We start from the raw sequence: 11,446 nt of genomic DNA on the forward strand, positions 1-11,446 counted from the left end.
CACGCTTATTTAGCTCACTATAATAATAACTGATAAGTGGGAATCTAATTTATGAAATTAAAATTGACATTAAATCAATGTTCAAAAATAATACACCCACTTATCAGTTATTATTATAGTGAGCCGATATCAAGTAGCCTTCTATGAAATACCTCTATTAAAATGATCCTATTATTATTGGGGAAATAAAAACAAAATATTTTTATATTTTTGTACATTATTTATTATATTTCTACATAACTTAATTTTAAATCTATGCAAGTACATATACATCAATGACTTTCAAGATATCAGCTCAATATTTTAATTTTTAATATATATATTTGAAAATTACATTTACGGTAATAAATAGTATAGCGCGGTCACAAAAAAATGCATACCCTGTAATTAAAACCAACCCCCAAAATATTTTCAGTCACATGCAAGCTGGCAACTGGCAATTTGTAGTTATTTGCGAGTTTAAACACTCTGAACATATTCTCTTACAACATTGGCAAGCAGATTTTTCTTTACAATAAAAAATTACAAATAAAAAAATATATTTTTTACATATACACACATGGACCCACCTACTAATTTCAGACACATCAGTTTATGGCTCTATAATTCCAGTGATTGGCACACATTTTCTGAACTTCACTGACCTTCTCTCAGGAAGGGGGAAACCGTGTATATGTGCACCTACAACAAACAAACAGAATGTGATTTCCTGTCAAGTATAGGAACTGATATGTAAAATGTATTAGAAGTAGGGCACCATTCAATATGATAACCGGAAAGTATAAATCACTGTGGTGCTAAAAACTACACCAAAATACGAAAATATTTAAATGTTTAAATGAGTCTGACGTATGGGAATAACATGAAAATTTTTATTGAATTGTAACTTACCATAATCAGTCCATCTAAAACACAGTTGCATACAGCGTCGTTTTTCACGAAAACACATTTTAATTAAAAACAAAATGAATGAAACAACATTTAACTAAGAATACAAGAACAGAAATAGAAATACGAAAAAACGTAGCGGTTTGATGACACATGAATGTCTCGATGACAGAAATGATGCTTCTTCTCAGCCATGAGATGAAATGATGTTTACGATTATATAAAAGGTGGCGCCACTTTCCATACAAACCGTCCTTCTTCTAAGTTTCCACCCCCTGGTTTAGTTATAAAGATGGCGGTGGCCTTGTCACCCGATCAAGAGTTGGTGAGTAGAAATAATACAAATTAATGTAATAATTTAACTATGCAATAAATGTAATTTGACCTTGATGCGTTAAAATGTATACTGGAAATTATGCTGTCACTTTATAATTCTTATATTAATCTGTATGATTCCCAAACTGTGTTGTCGTTTACCATGTCATCAGTGTTTGTTTTGGTTTCGAATTGGCTACATGTTTTGTATAATGATTAAATATTTGTTTATTTTCAATTTCTTTCTCTTACAAAGTTAAATTTATCAACGATGGAAATAATTCAATAAATTATTCATTAATATTACTATTAAATACCGCCGGACTATAAACTATCACTTATCGCAGAAAGAACTCTCATTAAGTTTTCCTTTATGTTTGTCATTCTTTTCCCTAATAAGTGATAATTTATTATGTCATATTTTGGTTAATTAACTTAGGAATAATAATTTATTTCCACAAAGCTAATTAAGTTTAATATTTTATTTGGTTTTCCAAGTTATGACGAGTTTTGGCCCTCCACTTCGTCTGTGCAGAATTAATAGTGTAAAGTATTTCATGTGTTACTATGTTTTATGCCAAATTTCAATAATATGTGTTGCACCATTGCGGAGTTATAAATGTGTCAATCAAACATATCCTACTGGAATCCCATAAATATTTCCAGGATAATAAGTAGCCTATCTATCCTTCCACATTGTGTTTTATATCTATACTACATTTAAGATCTGTTTTGCCAGTCCTGAGATACCTTATAACAAATATCCATCCACCCATATTTTCACATTTATAATATTAGTAGTATCCCGAAACTTTGGTATTGGAAAACTTTTGTTGGGTTAATATTTTTATATTTATTCAAACAGTATATTAATGCCTTGTCAAAGTGCTACATAGTTTTGTTGTCATATAAACTATGGTTGTGACATTATAGTTGCATTTTATTTCTGCACATAATGCGGGTACTTTTAAGAAAAAAAGGTAATAAACTGAAATTAAATTCAAGCATTAATTTTTTGGAGTCATCTACTTATTATAAAGATAGCTTTTTATATAGAAACTTTGTAGTGAATGAATACTAGTTTTGTATAATTTTTTATTGACAAAATATTACAGTCACTTAATCCGTAACTGCTTTTTTTTAAATTAAGTATTGTTCGTACTTTTAAATATCTACAATGTCTTGCTTCTGATAGTTATATTTAGAAACACATCTTTTCAATATTATTAGTTCTTATTGTAAATATTTTAGTGCAATGATTTTAAAATAACAGGAAGTATCGATTACTGTCGGCCGGCGACCGATGTCGGTCGACTTCCGGCCCGCAACTCTGTATCGCGTCTTCATCAATTTCTATTCCTATTAATTATTGTAGTGAGATTTATTGTTATAAATAGTCTATTCATTGTGCATATTGAGTACACTTGAATGTGAGCATGTATATAGGAAACAAAACTAGTTTTTAGGGTTCCGTACCTTGAAAGGAAAAAACCGAACCCTTATAGGATCACTTTGTTCGTCCGTCTGTCTGTCAAGACACTTTTTCCCAAAAAGGTGTAGGTATCAAGCTGGAATTTATTTTTAATTAAAATTGTTAAATAAAATATGAAATACTAAATCATTCATCGTCATTTGAACATGCTTATTTGCCAGTTTCATGGAATTGTTTTTTTTTTCATAAGTTAATTTACCGTCAATTCGAAACATTTTCCTCTTAATAATTACATATTGTCGCAGTTTTTGTTAACAGAATGAGTGGGTACGCATTATGTTTCATACAAGGGTTGTATAAAAATTTTCCTACCGTGTACCTTTAAACTTTGTTTACGTAACGAATTGGGAGCGAGCACATCCCATATTTAACTATTTGTTTTCGTCACTTTCATTTACATGTCCGTATGTCTATTAATACAGTCGTGATTTGCAACTTTAAATTAAATGCAAAGGAAATGTGTGTACGGCGACGTATCGTATCGTCGTGTAAGAGACGATGTTGTCATAAGCTGCTTAGGAACCCAGCAACAACTAAATCCGGTAATATATAATGTCGTGTAAAGTCTCTGGAGGGAAACCGAGCTTGGTTTCTTAAAGGGATTTAGGCTAAGCGCCTGCGTTCATCCATCTTCAGCCCAGTTTTACTGCAAATGAATACTGATATCTAATCAGAAAAGTCACACAAAGTAAATAAGTGCAAGTGTGACCACATTCATGAATGTAAGTAATATCTGGTCCTTGCTCAATAACACGTGTCTGTTTGAAAGTCCTTGATTGACGTAGTTTGTGCAAATCAATTTTTGATGCTGGATCTCTAAACAAATAAACATAAGTGTAATTTCGTTGATGGTTTTCTTTGGATCGATATGCCGCTAAATATACTCAGTAGGAGGGATATGTTTCAACGATAATTTAAAGGAAAACAACCATATTCATGCTAAAGGAAAGTGTGTGGGTGTTAGAAATTTGTTTGTCCTATACGCGAACGCCTACGCGATCCGTTGGTTGCGCGAGTACAACCCACGCCGTTTCCAAGTAACAACCGGGTCGCGTGACTCATCCTGGGATCGTGTGCCATTGCAAATTAATTCCGATATACCCACCGGTCCAATGCGACCGACTTACATAACTATTACGAAGAACTGAACCTCATAATGTTACTTATCGTTTTATTCTTGTAATATTTCATAGTTTGATATTACAAAGATTAAAAGAATTAGTTACAATGTTTAACATTTATCAATTTTAATCGCAACGTTCTCTTACAAAGTTTAACGCTACCACGATTTTCATGTATTAATATTAACTCGCAGGCCGAATCGGTTTTACCTTACAACGTAATTTGCAATTCTATTTCCCCGGTCACTTAAGCATTCGTCTCAAAGACTGCATGATCAGATCCCAATAGCGGACTTTGGTCATGTCCGCCATGTTTGTTGAATATTCTATCCATAGGGTTACCAATCATATTAGAGTCCTTCAAGAAAAAAGCATACACCATCCTTAAAGGCCGGTAACACGTCTGTTCATTTGAGATACTGCTTGTTTGTCCTCTTATACAAAAAAAAATGTTTACTACTGTTAAAATAATCATATCGCTTCTCTTACTGTCTGTGTGTGTGTGGGTGAGTGCATAATAATTAAAAGAAAAGTAGTAAATTTACATAAAGAGGTCTACACGGTTTATAGCGTACTGTTTACCTTTATATCACGTTGATCTATAGGACAGTTCTGATTTAGTGTCGCACGCGCGCGATCGTCTGTGTGCCTCCTAATAATGCTAGTTTTTTTTTAATTTTATGTTAAAAATTAATTAACTCATCTGTGACTTTAGTGCCGTTAGTGTTTGATTAAAGTGATAGAAATATGTTTCAGTGTTAATCTAATTTGGATTTATTAAATTATATTGTGTAATATGGTTAGAGATAAGTCATAATAAATTATAATATGGTATATACAGCGTGATCATTATAATGTCTAAGAATAACGAAGTTAATCTAAGTATTAAATATCTGATTACGATTTCAAACGGTAAAGATATCGTCAATATAGCACGTATTTAGATTGAAATAATCGTTTATTCTTCAAATGTTGTTAAAATCACGGTTTTTAATTGCTTAAATAAATTGCATAATTAAATACATAAGATGTAAGGGAGATTCAATTCACAAATTGACGAAGTTTTAGAATTTGATAATGATGTATACGCACGTGCATCGTCTATAGTAATTTCCGAAACGTTTGTGTGCGTTTTAACAAACGTTAGCGACGCCGCACCGGAAACACATCCCGGAAGAATTAACCGTCCGCGCCCCACCACGAGCTATATGCCCTTGTGAATACACAGATTGACAAAACTAAATAAGATGCAAAGAATAAGCTACACTTTATTAGTAGTTACTGATTATTTTAGACATGAACCATGTCTGAGCTTTAAATTGGAATTATTGAAGGAAGTATTAGTAAAAATAGTATAACGCGTATGTGTTACTCTTGTGCGATCATGCGAAGAATAATGAAACAGCCTGTATAAGTCTACATGCTACGTAGGTACATTCGCTCCGTGCTACTTTGCGAGTCAAATGTATTGTTCTCGGTTTTCCCAGCATCCCTTTTAAATTTCGATGGTTTTTGTGCCTGGATAGCCTCTTAACGACGAGACAAAAATGTGTTGTATTCTAGCTAAATACTTATACACAAACTTGTGTCTGGTTGTGAATAATGGAATTAAAAACGTAATTTTTTGTATTTATACAGTCTTTGCAATTTGCATGTTTTCTCGTTAATGCATCGAGCCTTGAAATTATTCATTTGATTTAAATATAATAGTTTCAGACAATCGAAATTAATAAAAGCTAAAACATTTTTTACTATTAAGACTATGTTTTAAATTGTTCATGATATCGTTCTCATATTTCTTTATTTCATATTGGTATACAACGTGTATACTAGTCTTATATATTAGAGGTTTCGGAGAAATTAGAATCTGTTTTGAGATGTTGACAACGCAGCCTAACATTTGTAGGGTAATTTCGGAACTTTTCTTAGTTTTATTATTTTCATACGATCGTGAGAGCTTTTTGTTATAATACTTTATAATTTGTTCTTAAAAGTACAAATGAACGGTGCAAACGGCTGAAGTAATTGACATTCGATATACCGATTCGTTTAGGAACTTTGCCTTGGTGTGATAAAAAGAAAGTGTGACCGATTAGTGAAATCTAAGACTGTTAAATCTTTCAAATCAATAAAAGTTAGCAGTGTCTATGGCTACTAAAATACCGAAAATTGACTGGAAGATGGAGAATGCTGTTATCCGGAAACTCTTGGTCATTTTACGGGTAATAGTTTTGTTGTTTTTTTAAGGATGAAGACAAAAAATCAAGGATTCAAATGACCTTAATATTGGTGCCGTATGGTTAATGTAATTACTTTGGTAGGAAAATGAGTATGTACTAAAAATAAGGGAAAGAATAAACTAGAAAGTAACAGTTATATTTCATACTTAATTTCAATCGTATTACAAAATCTATTGCCTTAAAGCTTTGCTTTTGCAACCAAAGGGATCATATACAAGTTGTTTGCTTTTTCTTTATCCGTCAACGGTAGTAATTTAATGGATTTACAAATAATTCGAAATATGTATCTATACAGAGGAAATATTTGATTGTTAGTCGGCATTAAATAGGCAACGAAACTACTGAGCTGATTTCAAGAATTCTATTACTGTTGGGAAGCTATGCTATCCCCAGGTGACTTAGTTTTTTTTTAATTGCGTAAGGTCGAAGTCGCGGGCAACTTGCTAGTTTCTAATATAACCTCTGAATACCTAATTTAGACAATTTGTATCCTCGCTTGTTATATTGTACATATTTTCACAACGCAATCGGACGGATATTTTAAAATGCACTCGCGAAATATTATTTTTATATTCATTGATTGAAGTAAAACGTTTGTTAAATTTACGATAATTTGAACCAATTTTTCATTAATTTAAAGAATTTTTTTCTGTTTTATTTGTATAGTATACATTTTTCGATATCCTCGGATTTCCAGTTTCGTAATGTTGACAACTATGTTTGTGTCTTATACTCATTTAAGAGGTGTGTTTTTAAAAAACTTCCTCACTATACTATTAGTTTTTTAAGGTTCCGTATCTCATAGGAAAAAAACGGAACCCTTATACGATCACTTTGTTGTCCGTCCGTCTGTAAAGACCCTTTTTCTCAAAAACGCGTGAAGGTATCAAGCTGGAAATTATTTATGTATACAAAAATAATGCAGTGTTAGGAGTAATATGTGTTTTGTCTAACCGGCTTGTTGTAATCTGATGAGATACATGGAGTCTCATTATGCGCCGTTATCATATGGCATTCCAATGTGCTGATTCATATATCACCACTCTAAATCTGTGTATAATATGTTTGAATATGTTACTCTTTTTCGTTATGATACTGGTTCACTATTAAAATAAATAGAAAAAATAAAAATAAAACAGCAGATTATATTTACAATATATACAATATTCATTTAACTTATCATCCTTAAGGTTGGAGTACTTTTATTAATTAAAAAAATCACAATTTTACGTTAAAATAATAATAATGTATCTATTTCAGGCCACAAAGGCGTTTCTGGACGCGCTAAGTGAGGCGGGCGCGAGCTGCGTCTCCAGAGCCACGGCGATCAAGTTCCTTTTGGCGCGCAAGTTTGACGTGGCTCGCGCTCACGCCCTCTGGCGGCAGCACGAGGCAACTCGACGTCGAGAAGGACTCACCAAGTTCGAGCCCTTCGAAGATCCTCTAAAGTCAGAACTTGCCACTGGAAAATTTACTATATTGGTATGTTGTTTAAGTTTAAATTTGGTTAACGTTAGATCCAAAAGAAGACTAAGTAAATCCATATATGTATTGTAGTCGAAAGTATTATAATTCTTTCATATAAAAAGTCGCGGGTTCATTGACCTTTACAACTAGTTTTTATTACAAAGTCTAACTTATTTATAGAGTTTTATTTGATTTTTTAATAATACGACGTCAAAGTTAAAAATATTTCACAATTTCTAGCACGATATTGAATTGAATCATCCGTCGTATTTGGGTCAAAGTTTTTTCAACTTTTTTGTCGCGAAATAAAATAAATCTGTCGAGTGGGTCGTTCATTATTAATTAGTTTTTTTTCCCATCGTTACACTTTGTGTTCTTTGGGATAACTTTTACCTTGATTTAATTAATTTAATAGGCCTAAATAATTACTATCGATTCAGTTGGTCCAAGGTTTTCTCATGAGCCTAACGGATTTCGTTTCTAATGATTAATATATGTTCCTCTTGGTAAAAGGAAGTATGTGTTTTTTAATATCAATATGAGGAGTAATATTTGTGTGTTTTATTGTTCGCAGCCTACCCGAGATGCGACCGGCGCGGCGATTGCTGTGTTCACAGCCAACAAACACTTCCCCACACAGACCACACATCAGACGACGTTGCAGGTACGATGCTTGTCAAGTCTGAATCACTTATCTCTTTTAGACATTATTAATAAGAATACTTTGGCGCAAATGTCGTGCTTTCGTTACACAGTCCATTGTCAGAATGAATACTGAGGGGACACAAACGTCGACATTTTAGTAAGGCTAGTGTCGCATCAATACACTGCTACATTTTCGGATTTTCTTCCTACCAATAGATGGATAGATCATTGCTTAAAAAGATAGCTTTTGCTTTGTTCTGACTTAAAAGCGCTTGTTGATTTTACATGTAATATAATCAACAACAAGTGCAATATAGATAATATAGATTATTAGTTCCAATTCTCAACAATGTCACAAATTGCTACCATTAGCGTAAAAATGAAAATCAAATAGTCACAAAATACTTGGTAATAGAGCCAATACATTTTTAAATGTCAGTGTGTAACATTCTTTCTAAATCATTTTAAATATTGCTATGAAACTGTGTAGGGTGTTTTAAGGATATGAGAGAAGGTTTGTATTCAAAAATCTAGAAAAAACGCGTTTGTGGTATAAACCTATTTGTCTAGTTATTAACGAAATTAATAATAATTTATCGGCGTTCCGATAAAATGCGGTGAGTTTACCAACTTCATTTAATTAACTTCGCTCTCATTGAGATTGTGTCGACGCGTTAATTCATTTACCTTTTACCGTAATAAGATCACGTTCAAAATCCGCTTACCGACGTTAATGCTATATCCAGCTCGCTTGAATTACACTTTTATCGCTTATTTTTAAAGTACTGGATAATTTTCACTACAACTATCACGTTTTAATTCTAAAAAAATATTGTATTTTTTGTAAAATGTTATAGTTATGTGTTTTACAGCCATATTTTTTTTAAATTTTTTGATTCGTCAATAGATGGCGTTGTAATAAGTTGGACAATCAGATTTTTTAATTCTTTTTTAAAGTCCCTTAGTGTACACAATTTCACTAAAAGTATTAAGTTAGTAGGAAAGTCGTGTTAGCTATTTATAACTTAAAACTGCTGAACCGATTGGCCTGAAAATTCGACGGTAGCTTAGAACCCGGACACTGACATATGATATTATTTATTCAAAGTCGCAGGCAAACGCTAATCTACACTTAAAAACACCCTTAGTGACTTACCTTGGGTTTCTGACATCGCAATCTCTTTATTAAACATATCGCTGTCATCTTTGACAAAACAGATATAGCAATATGTTTAAAATTGGATATTAGCCTCAGAAACCCACTGGGAATGAATTAGTTGTAATGATGTAACGTTGTCCAGGGCGTAGTGTACCAGTTGGACGTGGCGCTGCAATCTCTGGAGACTCAGCGCGCGGGCCTCGTCTTTATCTACGACATGACAGACTCCAAGTACACCAACTTTGACTACGAACTCTCACAGAAGATACTCACCATGCTTAAGGTAAGTTTTAAGTTTAAAGTATTTGTATATACTTTACTTTTGGGCTTTTCATTTGTGAAAAAGTTTGTGGCTCCAACAGATTGAACTAAACGGCTTTTGTCGAGGCTCGTAATTATAAGATTTTAGAGACGAGGATACATTTATTTGTAACGAGTAGATTAATTATTGACTTGACTTAAAGTGTTATGTCCCCGTAGTGGGGCAGAGTGCGTCCACAGAGCTTATATTGTCTTCGTTTCTTGAATCTATAAAGTTCTGGCAAGCAGGTGATTAGCCCACTGTGCCCTAGGCTGTTGGCGGGACTGCAGCCTTGGAGTTCGCAGTCGAGTTCAGTTTGTTTGTTTGTTGGGATTAATTATTAATTACGTTTAATTCTGTTCGTTATAATGATACGATATTTAAGAAGAAATAAGTTTTCTATGTATTTTGCTAACAATATAACGAGATTCAAACTTTAAATTTTAATTAATTAGTTTACACCAAAACTTATCATTGCTCTATTAATGTTGAATAATTAAAAGTCTAAAGTGGTATAGCTTTTACTGTGTTCCAATAAAATAATGAGACCAAAAAGTTTGGTTGACACGCGAAATTCAGGTCGGTGAGCACTTGGCAGTTCTCATTTTATTTATTTTTTATTTATTTATTTATTTATTTATTAAAAATGTATACACATTAACAATTAAACAAACAGGTTGAGCGTTGGAGTCTGTCATAGTATGAACTGTGTGACAGACACCGGCGCCTTTCCTTTACAATTTACATAATTAACATATTAGTGCTTGTGTGTGTATGTGAGCGTGTGTGTGTGTGTGTGAGTGCGTGTGTGTGTGTGTTACCGCGTGTCTTTGTCAATTAAATTTGTGTTCGTTTCGTGTTTTTTCTAATTGTAGGGCCAAAGTAACTTTTCAGTTTCATCGTAATTTAAGTTTAGTAAAAATGTTATTACAGCTTTTTTAAATTTCTTAAAAGAAAGGGGGTAAATGCTGATAGCCTTATTAATAGTGTTGTAAAGACGAGGTCCTATGACTGCATAGTGGTGATCGGCAACGGTAGTTCGGTATTTAATGCATTTAAATACGACATCCTTTCTTCGTTTGTCAATCACAGTATTTATATACGGAACTGCTCTGTGATGACGTAACACAGTTTGTAACACAAATAATTTCCTTACAGTTAGTAAATTCCAGGTTTTATATAAGGTTGAACTTGAATAAGTAAAGGGTTTGCCCAGCATAATTTTGAGTATAGCCCTCTGTGCCCTCTCTAACGGAAGCAGGTTAGTTCTGTGTGCACCACCCCATACTGAGACACAATAGTTCAGCATAGACTGGGCTAAGGCAAAGTAAACGGTTTTTAGTAGTTTTGGTTCCACAGAAGATCTCAGCCTTTTAAATGGGTACATGAGCTTTCTGATACGAGCAGCAGTGAGGGAGATGTGTTTTCGCCAGTTTAATGTACTATCAACTACAAGACCTAAATATGTCGTGTCCGAACATCTTTGAATAGGTTGGCATTGACAATTTAGACTCGGAGACGGTCGACAGGTATGCACAACAAGTTTGTAACTATCACTTTGTGGTTGAGATGATAAACGGGAACTGAAGGTAATGTACTTTGTCTTAGCCAAGTTCAATGTCAGAAGATTAGAAGAAAGCCATTTCATAACGGTAGAAAGAGCATTTTCGGCATACAGATGTACAGATTTCCATGAATTACCGTGAACAATTATAGCTGTATCATCTGCATAAGAAAATATTTTCGAATTCGGTAGATTTAGTAAGCACAGACTATTTACATAGATCAGGAATAGTGTAGGACCTAGTACACTTCCTT

The 11,446-nt window shown here is 33.2% G+C and overlaps 1 protein-coding gene across 2 annotated transcripts in view; it reads left to right on the top strand.

The window, feature by feature from the left end:
• The first annotated feature begins 1,172 nt into the window (after window positions 1-1,172).
• The window catches only part of Ptpmeg2 (Protein tyrosine phosphatase Meg2), a 48,277-nt gene continuing 38,003 nt past the window's right edge, over window positions 1,173-11,446 (top strand). Inside the window, exons 1-4 of one of the 2 annotated variants that reach the window (XM_013314435.1) lie at window positions 1,173-1,213; window positions 7,317-7,538; window positions 8,098-8,187; window positions 9,470-9,610. In XM_013314435.1, the coding sequence (XP_013169889.1) occupies window positions 1,181-1,213; window positions 7,317-7,538; window positions 8,098-8,187; window positions 9,470-9,610 (486 nt within the window). In that variant the 5' untranslated portion in view covers window positions 1,173-1,180. Of the gene's footprint in view, window positions 1,214-5,931; window positions 6,039-7,316; window positions 7,539-8,097; window positions 8,188-9,469; window positions 9,611-11,446 lie in introns of those variants that run through there. The other variant, XM_013314434.1, reaches the window with a different exon arrangement.

The sequence above is a fragment of the Papilio xuthus genome, unplaced genomic scaffold (assembly GCF_000836235.2).
Source record: "Papilio xuthus unplaced genomic scaffold, Pxut_1.1 DF827461.1, whole genome shotgun sequence".
Classification (NCBI taxonomy): domain Eukaryota; kingdom Metazoa; phylum Arthropoda; class Insecta; order Lepidoptera; family Papilionidae; genus Papilio; species Papilio xuthus.